Here is a 14,461-nt window from a genome sequence, read left to right on the forward strand (position 1 = left end):
AAAACTTCTTCGTATAAATCACTGATACATGACATTTTATAAGTAACTATTTTTCACTTTTTTTGCATTATCAGGTGATAAATGAGTTGAGATCTGATGTTTTCCCGGCGAATATATTCGAAAAAGACTATTCGGGTTTCCAGCCGGGTGGACTCTCTCCACTCTGCCGACGTTTCGGAACACGAGTCGGGTTTGATTAGCCCCTGATGATGGAACCCGACTCGTGTTCCGAGACGTCGGCAGAGTGGAGAGAGTCCACCCGGTTGGAAGTTGGAAGCCACAATAGCCTTTTTTGGACAAACGAGTTGCTTATTAAACATCAATATATTTACAGAGTACCTCAATACCTAATGTGTACAATTCCAAATCCTACGAGGCGATACATACGGTAAACATAGGTTACGTTATAGGGAATGAATTGATCGCTTTGACTATTTGCCTCTCTGCGGACAATTTTGAAATCCGATTAAAATACGCCGAAAGTGGCAGAGGAAATCTGACTTCTATGTGATGTAATGGGGCGTCCTATGCGTAGTCACGTTGGGTCAGGAGTTGTTGTTGGAGGGCAAAACGTTTCCCGGTGTGTAGGGTGAAATGGGGCGTTGGGAATTTTCCAGTAGCATTATCGAGCCAGAAATGGACGACCAGAACTACAAATATGGTGGGGGACCTTGAAATATCATCGTTCCTGCATCTAGATCCAAACCGGCCACCGATATTTAATTAGCCTTGGGAGTGCAACGCCGCGGGGCCTTCTCAGGGGAAAGGAAAAACATCTATCCCCCCACACCCTCCCGATATAAAGAGAGAGCAGCTTCACGAGAGATTTGATGGAAATATTCCATTCAAGCGAACGGGAAAATCCGTTTCGGCCGCGAAGAGAGTTGGGGGAAGTTGACGCGAAGAGAATCGACGCACATTCTTCGCTGGTGGTCATTGACGCCCGCGGATAAAGGGGAAGTGGATAATAACATAATAATAAAATTGGCAGTCGGACTCTCCAAACTCACTAGGCCTAGAAATTTTGTTTCCTATATTTCCTGAACACACCTCCTATCTCCAATGAGGTCTCTTGTTTTAGGGTACTCGCATAGTGAGGAGGCAGAGGTGGAGGTGGAGATAGAGGTAGACATGGATATTGAGGTGGAGGTAGAGGTAGTATCGTATAGTGAAGAGGTTTACGCGTGCAGCTTTCCCATAGCCTCGACCACGATCCAGTCTTTCACCGTGTGGCATCAAGTATAATGGTTATTTGGTTAGCCGTAACATTTTTACAATGTTAAGCGTTAGTAGTGGTGATGGTGACGACGTGTCATCAGCATGCAAGTGGTGGCTGACTGGTCGTTAAGTAATCGCGAATTCAGTGCTCATCCCAAAAATCAAGCGTGACAAGATCTGGGAGAATATCACCATCTGTATTTGAAACAGACAGAATTCCCCGGCAGATTTCAGGAATAAGTTAGGATGCCATATGAAATGGGCCTTGAACGCACCAATCACGGAGAAGCCTCCTGATATACCTCGCGGCATACTGCTCGAAAGACAAACTCGTTTGTGTTTGAAAGCGGTCCCGCGCGACCTCCTGATGAACCGCGAGGTACACCTCTACCTCGACCTGCTCACTATGCGCGCACCCGTAACACACAATGCATTTGTGTTACCTCGAGGTACCGCGACCTCTACCTCTACCTCTTACCTCCTCACTATGCGAGTACCCTTACTATTTATCTACACACTACACCGAAAGTCGCCTCAATGGGCGTGTCAGGACTCCGCTATGTAGTTTCATTGGTCTTCAATGGTAAAGAGGCGCACACTCTACGGCAATCACGCAGGCACGCGTCGCGCGTGCTGCTGGCACGGCAAGGACGGCGTCCGTCCACTACAACTCTTTCGCCGATGTCCAAACGGAGAAAGCGTCGGGAGAAAGTTCAACAAATAAACACACCAATATACATTATACGTATGTGAGAGACACGGCCGCTCCGACGTAACACTCCCGGACGATCCTAGACCGGATAATCCTTCTTCTTGCCCAATCGGAAGGCCGTCCGCCCCGAGACCCGTTTCACTACCACACCTGTGCTTTCAGTGTCCGCGATGAGCGACCGACTCCCAGAGGCGAACGATTGACTCGCGAACGAATCATCCTTCCTGCGAAACAACATGAGCGTGAATATCACAACCATAGAGGAGGCCCATTTCCATCGCATAGAAGGCTGATTTCCGTTGCCACTTCGATCGCATTTTAACCGGTTTTCAAAAATCTCCGCAACGCGGTGATGAGTGCAATGCGATACACAACTTTTTCCACTATTGTAATATAATATGTTTGCAATTGCAAGGAATGGCATTGGAAAGTAATGAATTTAATAGATCTCATCATCATGCACATCATTTTCGGTTAATACTCCTAATATTACCTCATTTCCACGTGGAACGCGGATGAATTTGTCCGTGAGCGACGCGAGTGGCGACTTTTGTAAACCCATTAAAATGCGCGGTCGTTGACAACACATGTAGAGGCAGACTTGGGGGAATCCTCTTTTGTAATGTTCGTGATCACGACAGAGGATTCTAAAGCTGGCCACCAAAGCCCCTTGCTGTCTCTTGCCGCGACTTTAAAAATGAGTAGGGTGGTTTCCTGTTATTTTTTATTGCCTGAATCGAAAGATAATTACTTTTGGAGTGCGTATTTCACGATTTAAGATTTTTAAATGACGATATCTATTTTTCGTGATCAAATGAAAAGTGAAAATTTTCAAGCGCGCGAAAACGCGACGGATGAGTATGAATGATGGGAAAAGCCCGTGTGACGTCAATCTGGTTCCCGCTGTCGCAAAGTGAGGTGACCTTGAGGCTTTGAGCGCCGCCACGACGCAAGATGCTAGCAGGTAGCAGAGTACCCTGTTAGCTGGCAGCGCTTGGCTTAAATAAGGATTATTAATACCTTATCAAGCGAAGGAAACTTTCCGACCTTAGGCAGTTTTAATAAGTGATTATTAAGACATGTTTCCCTGAGCTCTGTGCCTCATGCATGCATTGGTAATCTCAGACGATGTAAAAATCCTATCTACTCGTATAGAAACTAGGTCCCTTTGATGTCACGTGGAGTGGAATCGCATGGGCGCCAATCTGGCCTTATTCAAATGAGGATAAAATTGACCATTGCCATTCGTCTAAACCGGTATTTCTAAAACTAAATAATTTGTATATTATGAATAAACTAATGGTGGGTAACAAATCGCAATCAAAGCCATTCGTTTTCTTTGATGAAGGAAACAACCCTATTCGCAAAACTCGCCGCTGAGCAAGTGATCCCTATTTCACCGGGAAATAAGCTACGATAACGTATTTAATTGGTGAAAGCTTATCGAATTTTCTACCGGGTGAGATCCTCGTAGGAAAACTTTTGATGACAGAGGCAGTCATCATAACGTCGGCCTACAAGCAACCCACTCGGTGGAAAACCTGAGAAGATTTCACCAGTATAATATTCCAGGAAAGAACAAAATCATAGGTATTTAATTCGCCACCGAAAGCGTCACATAATCAGTGACAGACACATGCTTGAAATCCCTTATGCTCTTTATTTTACAGCATGCAATAAGTATTCCTTCACCTATTAATAAAAATTGTCTTAGATATTTATCAATTATTAATAAAATCATTAAAATTATTTAATAATTTGAATCCTAGGTCCAGAGACTGTGAAGTCTATGTAGACAAAAATGACTGCCCACCGCTAGATTAATATTACTGTCACCTGGGTCCTTATCATCCAGATCTTATGCAATTTTAAATTAACCAAAGGATAAAGATCGCCATGAAAAAATATTTGAATCAGCCGGGATCCGGGTTCGAATCCCGGCTAATTCAAATACTTTTAAAAAGGCGAACTTCATCCTTTGGTGTACTTTGCTCCCGTGCGCGTGACTGCGTACGAAGTCACTTGTTTCACGCAGTGCTTAGGCAACTTTGTTACTCTTGTGGCCTCCACGTAAATTACCTAATTAAAAAAACACTTTTAAAAAATGCCTTGCCAAACTCCTCTTGAAGCTTCTCGATGGCGCGACAATTTTCTTAACGTTACGTCAACATTCCACATGGTTGATCCGTAATTGACGCTAGAGCTACATCATTTTCGTCTTGAGTCGCCCCGCCTAATTCCAGAAAGATCGAACATGGTCGCAGTCGCATCACAAGGGCTGGAGCTTCCTGCCTTCGGACATAATCACTCACTTGTCACGCGATGCATCCTAGCCTTAAGTCTCTCGGCGGATGTCCAGCTTCAATTGACGCGGCCTCGGGCTGAAGAGACTGGACAGACGGAGACGAAACCCAACAATGGGGTCTTCCACATAAGGGGTGGGTGGGTGAGTTTGCTGCCGGACTTAGAGGAAACAATTGAAGCACGAGAGGCGGTTGCGGCGTGAAAGGGGAGCCCTCTTCACGCCCCACGACATCCTGGCGGGCGTACGAAGCCCGACCCACTTTAAAGGCCTCCTCACACGCATTTCGCGTGAAGGAAGGAAGTTGTTCATATTATAAAATACCGAGGAGTGTGTCACTTCCTGCCACACGGCAATGCTGGCTCATCTCATCACTCACGCGCTCATTGCGGGGGTACAAATTGGGAGAGTATATTATTATCAGGTACTGTCAACTACGGTAACTTTGGCCGGGTAACTTTGGCTCCCGCGGTAACTTGTCGTGATATCTGGGATATAAACATAGTTATCTAAATTTAATTAATGTGTATATAAAGTGGTCAAAATCATTAACAGATCTTTTACCTTCAATTTAAGGCTATTTCTGAGCCTTTTAACTACTTCAACTACCAGGATTTTTCCAGCATTTTTTTAGGGCAAAGGTACCCAGAATTGGGATAAATTTTGCCCAATCTAATTGCGACGCACAAATCTAGTCCTAAACCATGTGTTGCAGCAAAGATACCCCACGCAAAATATACCTTAGGAGGCAGTGTGTTCCTTGACTTTAACCTGTAAATTTATTTTATTCGTGTACATTTACGGACTTTGATTCAGGAGTGAAGAAAGTGATGCTACCTTTCGACTGATGCAAGAACTAAGTCGAAAACTAAATCCAACTGGTAAAATACAGCTCTATGAATCTTTTTACCTCCACGGGCCAAAGCTACCTGGAAAAGGCCTAAGTTACCCCTGTTGACAATATAGCAATGGCATGCGTCCTTATACTCAAATTAAATTGGCGAAAAATACTGAAACTTCACCGGCTGCATTAAAGAAGTTCCCTGCGACAAGAAGAAATAAATTCTAATTGAGAATTTTTCTGTTTTATCCCACTTTTTGTGACGATTTGAATTACCTGACCACATTTCTTTGTTATCTAATGCCCGAAACAAGTTCCAAAACTTCCGCATGTACCTATGGATATTAATTTTTAATGGGTAATTCCCACAGAGATAATACCCCAAATGTCTAATGATATAACTAAGCATCCTAAGAACTGAACAGAAAAGACGGCTACAGATTAGCCAACACATGGGTCTTCAAAATCAATGACCAAAGGCCCTCCTGAGATCCAACCAATCAGAACCGACCTCCGATCCCCAAAGTACCTATATAAGTTTTATGCATAGCCAATTCTGAACTGATGACGCCAGCAGGATGGCTGGAAAAATGTCGTCACCTATGGACAACTCAACGCGGAGGCACTCTTCAGTGAAGAGAGAAGACCCCACCGCGATGTGGCTATTGTGACTTCCCTCTGACTGTGAAACACCTCCTGACGGAGTGTGATGAGTACCCACTTAAGCGAGACAGGATAGGCGTCAGGGGCAACCCAGAATGTATTCTGGGCGATGACCCTGACCGCCTAAGCCGTGTCATAGAATTCATTGAGAAAACTGGTGTTATAAATTCGAGTTGATGGCTTAACTTTTACATCAATATTCTCAACAGTGCCGCACCAAACTGAAATTATAGTATATGCTTATGTCGCAATTTGATTGCGCGTGGTGCTACTAATGACCTTAGCTGTCGACGCACCCGTAACCCCAAACCTACCTACAACGCGCAGGAACGCCCGAAAGCAGAGTGTGACATGGAGGAACGCCGCGAAAACCTTAGATCTAACTTAGTTACGCATCTTGGTGGCGATATGATGGGGAGGGGGGAGTGGATGTGGATCATATCGTAGGTCTCTCTCTCTCTCCCTCCCTCATTGGCATCAGGTGCTGCTCCACCCTCGGTTGGGTCAGATGGGGTGAAATGTTGCGCGCGGCCGCATTCATTGGGGAGGCGCTCGCTTGCATGCTTGGGTGATCGACACACAGGGGCACCTGTTGCACGGGTCGCCCTCCTTCACCCTGCGGGGGGGGGGGGGGGGGGTGAGGGTGCGGGGGTTGTGGGAAATCCCCTTAGATTCATCCCCCCCCCACAACATTCACCCCTTCTACCTCCCTCTTGACGAAATCTCTCTTATTGGTAGCAAATGCTCCCCCATTCAAATCATTCACTCTCCCCCCCCCCTCATCGCCCGATATCCTACTTATTATTCATAAATTTGTACCCATACGGGCATTGTTCGGAAGTTCAATAAGTGACCTCCAAGGGCGCGCGAGTAACAGGTCACTTCAAGGGGCCAAATTCTACGGGAAATCTTAAGTTTCCATCCGGTCATTGTTGTTGCTTCGAGCATAGAATGGCCTCATATTACATATTTACATAGAGTAGTAACTGTGACCGATATGATTTTTCAAATGTCTTATGTAATATTGTCTATTAGATTCTGCGATGTAGCGTCATTTTAAAAAGATATCTGTCTTCATTAAAATTTTGTCTGGTTGGGGTAGGAGACCGAATAAGGTTAAAAATTACTAGTATCCAAGGTCAAGCTTGATTTGTCTCGTCTCGAGTATTCATAATTCGTCAACTTGCGGACTCCACCGAAATGCTTTAACGAATGTCTTTGTAGTGAACGTGTTACTGATCTGCTCTTTCGAGAGAAATCCGTGCCAGTGCTATAAAACGCCAACATTCTCGGATAACATTGAAGATTGGGTTATAAGAGTTAGTTTAATGCGACAATTTTGAAATCAATGCGTAATTTATGAGTAATATGGGTGGCAGTAATGACACTCTGGATCTGTGGTTCAAGAATATGACGAGCCAGTGACAATGAGATTGGTGAGACAAGACAGGAGACAAATATTATATTCTTTTGGTTTCGTTTTTCTTTTGTCCTATTTTTTTAATTCATCCTTAGTTTTGGGTTTGACATATATTGATTTTCGACATGCAGGTTTGGTAAGCTCGCATGCTTACGCTACCTTTTATGTTTGATTTGATACGCCTGGTTTGTTGTTTCTTCGCGATTTTGGTTGTAAAAAAAACTTTTTTTAGTTCTGATAATTAGCAATTACATCAATTTTGATCCGTGTATGTTTATTTAGTTCATTTTTAAAATATGTAATGTTTCTTATCTTTATTTCTTGATCTGCGATGACTTGTAAGCTCTGATAATTTTTATTTTTTGTGGTTTAAGAGCATTAATATTCATCTCCTGTTGATTTGGAAAGAAAACCACAATCTCTTTGTCTTAGTATCAATTCAGTTATCAAACCCCATTGGTTTATTTTCTCGCGATGATTTACTTTCTTGGAGTTGGATGGACCATCTCATGTACGAGTTCTGTTGTTGTTGTTATGTTTTTCTTTGTGTTGGACTCCGCGACTCGCTCGTCTAACTGGCCTCGCCTCTCTTTTTCTCTCCGTTTGCAGCCGTTTGCTCTCTGCGCCAGTTCCAGTGCGGTAACGGACGCTGCATCCCCATCGCTTGGACGTGCGACGGCGAAGACGATTGCGGAGACAAGACGGACGAGACGGGACCAGATTGCAGCGGTGAGTCCTCTTATGACACGCGTGTCTACGCGCATTCATACTCCCCCACGCAAGCCGCCTCAAATACAGTCCAGCCTGCGAGAGTTGTCCGATGACAGTTCAAAAGGAGGGGCGGAGAACTCTGCGTCAACCCCCCCCCCTCGCTGCGCCACTGGTTGCAGCCACCGTAGAAATGGGCTTAAACTCAAAATGATTGCTTGAGAGCCACACTGCAAAAGCTTTTCCAATTACAAAAAGTCAACCTTGATTGTTAGACATGAAAAGTAACGAGATCTCTTAAAGTTGTTTCGACGTAGGTATAATTTACGTCGTGAAAATCATAGTTTTCCTCCCTCTTTTCGCTTAAAGTGCAGTTTTTATAAAATTACATTGGCAAATAAATATATGGCCCCCGACTTGTCATTATTACTCACTCTAAATCCAGTCTGCCAGCATGTTAAGGGGAAGGACTGGACTACAGTACAGCCGGCGAGTTGTCCGATGGCACGTTAGAAGGAGGGGCGGAAAACCCTGCGCCCAGTGACGCAGCGAGGGGGAGGGTATTGGGGGATAAGCCCCCCCCTCCAGAGCTCAGAGAAATTTTTAACTTTAATACATTTTACTTAATTGGATTGATATTACTATTAGAATAGTGTAAGGGTTAGTAAAATATCCCTCAGAAAGCCGTAAAACTCACCATTTTGAACCACTCATCTATAAAATTCCGCAATTTATTAATCTCGAACCTACCACTTATCCTAGTGAGTATTCCATACCCCCACACACCCCGGTGTTAGTTGCACCTAAACCCCCCCCCCCCCCCCAAGCCTTAATTCCTAGCTGCGCCCCTGCCTGCGCCAGCACGGCTCTCAGCCAATCGCTGTCCCCCAAATGCACGTCACACCCTCGCCTAGTCATACACCGTTGTCACATGCATATGAAGCACTGAAACAAGCCTGAACCACCAAAACAAGCCCTTTCTTCGAATCACCAAAACAAAGGATTCTCCCTTTGTATCCTTCACGCTCATCATCCCTTCTGGCTGCTTTCTTCACAGAACCCTTTTGTTTACGTGTGATGTGGGCGTTTCCTTTTCTTACCTGGCAACCTTACCCCCTACCCCTTCTAGCTGTCAACGGACAACTCGTCGGCCGGACTGTAGGCTTGTGGCGGGGGTTGTCAGGACCCCAGCCGTTAAAAACAATCAAAAATGCGTGCTGTAACAACCAATTTCCGCGTTGCATTTATTAAAATCTTATATTTAAGTAAGATTTGATGCTTTCCCGGCGGTTAATGTAGGCAAACGATGCAGATTTTTAATTTTTCCCGACGTATAGTCTAAAGTAATAATCCTCGGGTTACCCACCGGGTGTGATTTTGTGTAAAATGCCCTAACGTTTCGACGGCTGAGTCTTGCATCGTCTTCAGGGGTAGAATTTGGAGCCAAATTCCTTTCGGTAATTTTTGCTACCGAAGAACCGGACAGAATTTGTCTCCAGATTCTATCCCTGGAGATTATAGCAGACTCAGCTGTTGAAACGTTGGGATCAATTACCCAGAACCACACCTGGTGGGAAAACCGAGAATTATTCCTTCAATTTAGCCAAACGTTTCTCGGGATTCCCACCGGGTTGAATAATCCATTTTAGCCGAAACTTCGAGCTCCGACTCGGACCACGAAACATTTATTACGAAACTAGGAGTCTAGTTTTATTAAAGTTAATATTTAATACGAAACCACGGCATGTTTTCTGAAGCAAAAGGTGTAGATCCTGCCTTAAAGATTATAATAAATTCATTCACATCTACATACTTACGAGCAAACCGCCTCCATAGGCGTTCAGGGGGAGGTGTCAGGGCAGTAGCTGTTTTCGCTAATACAAAATTAAATGAAATGAAATGGCGTAACCAAGACCCGCATTTATTAAAGTCCTCTTATGTTCGGGGGAAAAACGAGTTTCCATGCCTATCCGTAGAATTAGTAGATAACTGTGAATTCTCGTTTTATTAAAGATAATATTTAATGCGAAACCGCGGCATGACTACTGTAGTAAAAGATGGATAACCCACCTTGAGGATTGGAATAAATTTATCCGCATCAACGTATTACCCAGCAAAACGCCTCAATAGACATATGGCAGGGGGTGTTAGGACACCAGCCGCCAGTAAATAAAAAGGAAATGCTCTAACGAAGTTTCGGGGGAAATACGAATTCCCATATCTATCCGTTCGGCAAAATATCTCTCTTGATTTATCGTTTCGGTCGGATCTGGAAGTATATTGGGGCTCTGATATAATGTCCTCCGTGTTGCTCTGAAAGATATCTATTCTCACTTTCTCAATCGATCGAAGCCTAGCGCGCAGCCTCCGAGTCTCTAGCGATTCCCACCCTAATTCGTTCGATACCTGTGTAACGCTTTCTGTGCGCCCGTAGCAGCTTTATTTTGCATTTTGTCAAGTTCACGGATTACGCCTTTCCCTTACGCTCAATGTATATTCAAGGTGTGGCCGGACGAGTTAGATATAACTCGTTTCATTTACTTTTTCACACGAAAATCTTCCCACACTTGACGAATCCTTATTTCTTCAGGGCTTTCCCACAAAAATTCCGAGTGTTTGTAGTGCCTTGAGCTCTTCTGAGTTCGGCACCGAACGAATATGAGGAACTTATATAAGGAAGTGACCAGTTACTTATTGTCCTTGGTAGTAAATGTCCAGGTTCGGGTAGTCGTAAAAGGAAGAGAATAGGATTCAAGTAAGAATAGGATAGTAAGTTTCGTCCTCGCTTTGCGTAAAGCGTCCGCGCGTTTCTAATCCGTGTGCACGTGAAACTGGTCTGACAGTCGCCGCAATTTCCCTATTCCTTATCAACTCCGAATGTAATTTCCGTGGCCGTGTTGATAACCCGTCGAGGCACTAAATAGTAGGACGTGATTTCCGGCTCGACCGCACGCTCTACTTCGTATTTTATAGCCGAATGAATGGTCATTGCCCAATAGTCTCCTGATCAGTAGTAAGGCTTTTCCTTCGTCGTAATGCATTTTATTATACTCTAATTTCAACCGCCGTTGGACACATAACTTGCTTTTATTTCTACACTATTCTTATATCTTTAAAAAAAACTTGTGATTGTTAAAAAAAAATATTATCGTTTGAATGTGATTAATACAGGCTAAGTTTTTCAATATTTGTTAAAGTAAATGTAAATCGAAAAAAATGTTAAATTTAGGCTATGAAGAATATACGACAGCACTATAGTTGCACGAATGGATAGGATCATGTGACCGTTACGAAGCCATCCAATCGTTGAAGACCTTAGATGCCAGTTGGATAAATAGACGAAACAAATACGGCAACTTCTGTTGACATGAGGTGATTGGGTCAACATCGATTTTTTTCATTGAATTATTGAGAATACGAGAAGATTACGTAAACATTATGTGGATACAACCACTAAATTATGTGGAACTCAACTGTGCATACTTATGCTACCTCTGTAAGACTGCTTTTATATTTTGATTACCACCTATTTCAGACACCAGCTGTGGAATGGGTTTTCTATTATCTTTTAGTATTATACTACGGAACACGGCGGAAACAGCCATTTTGACTGGGAACTGCGGCTCATAAATTCCAAAGATAATACGTGCAAGCTGCGAGCTTCGCTTCATTTTCTTTGGTCGCTCTTTTATTAAAGGTGATATTCAAAGGTTTAGTGGGACTATCCCTTGCACACGGATTTTCTTGTTTATATTGTCATAAGTATTAATTGACTAACTTCCGATGGCATGCATTTCATCGTAAGTACCCTCACGGATTAATGTTACATCCTCAACGTTTTTTATCGTCATCTTACAGACTGGAATGTACTAATCCCATATTTTTTATTCCTGCATCGCTTCATTGTGCAACCGGTGCAACAAGTCACATGATTTTTCATTTGGAGAAAATGGAAATACACAAATGCGGTTACGTTGTCCTTCACTGCGTTTCTCTGCCTCTTACGCGCATGCAAGGGAAAAGTAGCGCGTTCAGCCTGAGGATTGAATTGAACCGCCTTTGTTTCGAATGTTTTGAGGCGACTCACATTCCCTTACTGGTAAGGTAATGATCGATTAAATTAATGAATTTTTATTACGCTCTAGGATAACCTAAAGAGTAAAGGCATGAAATAACATATCATAATATGCTCTGAAAACACGTATAATTTTGACAAAATATTCCATATCAGCGGTACAAATAATACATTTTTTTCGGTTTAAATGAAATCATAGCGAGACTTCTCGAGAATTTTTTTTTGCAACTACATGATTAAATTAAGAAAGAAGAACTTTGTACTTTCACATTAATCTACTACATGATAAAACATGCAACTACATGATAAAATATTCCATATCAATAACACGAAAATATATTTCAATGCAAAATCTTAACGAACGCATATGTGAATAGAAGATTTTGATGACAACAAAAAGGAAAATTCATTGACAAACTTAAATCTTAGTCATCGAATAATAGTACAATCTTTCTGCAAAGGACTGAGGGGATTTCGATGTTTTGACAGCTGGTGGAAGGGAATTGGGTGGTTTCCTATTATTTTTTATTACCTAAATCGAAAGATTATTACTCCTGGAGCACGTATTTCACGCTTTTATATTCTTAAATGACGATATCTATTTTTCGCGATCAAATGAAAAGTGAAAAGTTTCAGGAATCCTAAAACTTTTCCACCATAGGCAATTTTAATAGGTGATTATTAAAAGATGTTTCCCTGATCTCTGTGCCTCACGCATGCATTGGTAATCTCAGACGATAGAAAACTCCTATTTACTCGTATGGAATCTAGGTCCCTGTGACGTAATGTGGAGTGGAATCGCGAATTGAAAAATATCAGGAATAGCCGGGATCAAAGTCTTTGTATGCTGGTCGCCCACTCTTCTTTGGCCGACGCAGCGGCGTTTATTTCCGAATTGGGATGATGGACGTGGTGTGACGGGACGGAATGAGACATTGGCTACTCTCTTAGTAATTGGGGGGGGGGGTGGAGGATATATATCAGGTGATTGGGGGGGGGGGGGCTAGACAATGCGATTCGCACAACAAGTGGTTCCGGAGAAGCGCGTGATGAGTAGTGGCGTGACGGGTTATAGTGAGGGCGCCGGAAGCACGCCACCGAACACGCCACTTCGCAACCCCTCCAACATTCCCCCCCCCCTACCCCCCGCTCTCTGATTACCTGTCTGGAATCACCGGATAGGAGAAGGTCTTCTGCACTACTCTCTGGCTCTTTCGTTTCCTCCGCCTTGCACGTATCACGTGCACACAAAATTTTGGAAAAGTCACCCTTCCCGCCCGAATAGGGTGGTTTCCTATTATTTTTTATTGCCTAAATCGAAAGATTATTACTCTTGGAATACGTATTTCACGATTTTAGATTTTTTAAATGACGATATCTATTTTTCGCGATAAAATGAAGAGTGAAAAATTTTCAAGCGCGCGAAAACGCGACGGCTAAGTATGAATGCTGGGAAAACTCCGTGTGACGTCGTTCTGGTTCCCGCTGCCGCAAGTGAGGTTACCTCGGGGCGAGGCTTTGAGCGCTGATACGACGTAGGATGCTAGCAGGTAGTAGATTACCATGCTAGCTGGTAGCGCTCGGCTTAAATAAGGATTATTAATAGCTTATCAAACGAAGAAAACTTTCCGACCTTAGCCAGTTTTAATAGGTGATTATTAAGACATGTTTCCCTGAGCTCCGAATGCCTCGACTCCTAATGACGCGACACGACCTCTGTGGGTTGCACCAGAGACATGCGGGGATAGCGCTGTGACGGCATTCTCAAATTACCAGAGAACTGCGTCTGGTTCGTGGCATTACTGGGTTTTTCCGAGTAATATACTAGGTTTCAGGGATCAATGGTCGTCCTGATATAGTTCAAGACATCCATCAACCGATTGGACCCCATAGAATCTGTGCTGAATTCGAAAACATGTCCGCACGAGCGCCTCCTTTTCATGTTCCCTGGTGGCGGCGCTAGTGAGTTACCGTCGCTTTTCGGATATTCGGAAGAATTCCTAAATCGGAAGCCACAGGAATATTATTCTAGTTTTAATATTGTCAGTTGTTGAATATGTTTGTTGTATTTGCAATATTAAAAAAAAAGAACTTAAAATGTGATAAAACGATAAAAATTGGTACTTGTGGCCAAAAAGCTAATTACTAAAAAAACAATGAATTCTAAACAGTATGATATGACGGTAATTGAAAAATATTTATCTTGTAAATACAATCTGTTTGAAATTACAAACAATGGTTCGGATCATTCTACGAACGTTCGTTCGTAGAATGATCCGAACCATTGTTCATAGAACGTTCGGTTCTACGAACACAAGCAACACTATACTCACGCAATATATGCATTGCTATAATAAAAAATAAAGAAAAAATATTCATATTGTAAATAACATCGTTTTTTAAATTACTAAAAACGTTTCGATTTATGTTCTAAAAGTTTAATTTTCGAGTTCCTTTTAACACAATCAACACACCACGCGCAAAACACGGACTAGTGCGCATCAAACATTATTGTGTCATGC

At 43.0% G+C, this 14,461-nt stretch overlaps 1 protein-coding gene across 4 annotated transcripts in view; it reads left to right on the forward strand.

Moving 5' to 3' along the window:
- Positions 1–14,461, forward strand: part of LOC124157990 (low-density lipoprotein receptor) — a 223,772-nt gene that overhangs the window by 59,654 nt on the left and 149,657 nt on the right. For all 4 annotated transcript variants that reach the window (XM_046533124.1, XM_046533123.1, XM_046533125.1 and 1 more), the window contains exon 2: positions 7,766–7,885. In XM_046533124.1, the coding sequence (XP_046389080.1) occupies positions 7,766–7,885 (120 nt within the window). The remainder of the gene's footprint in view (positions 1–7,765; positions 7,886–14,461) is intronic.

Source organism: Ischnura elegans, chromosome 4, assembly GCF_921293095.1.
Source record: "Ischnura elegans chromosome 4, ioIscEleg1.1, whole genome shotgun sequence".
Lineage (NCBI taxonomy): Eukaryota > Metazoa > Arthropoda > Insecta > Odonata > Coenagrionidae > Ischnura > Ischnura elegans.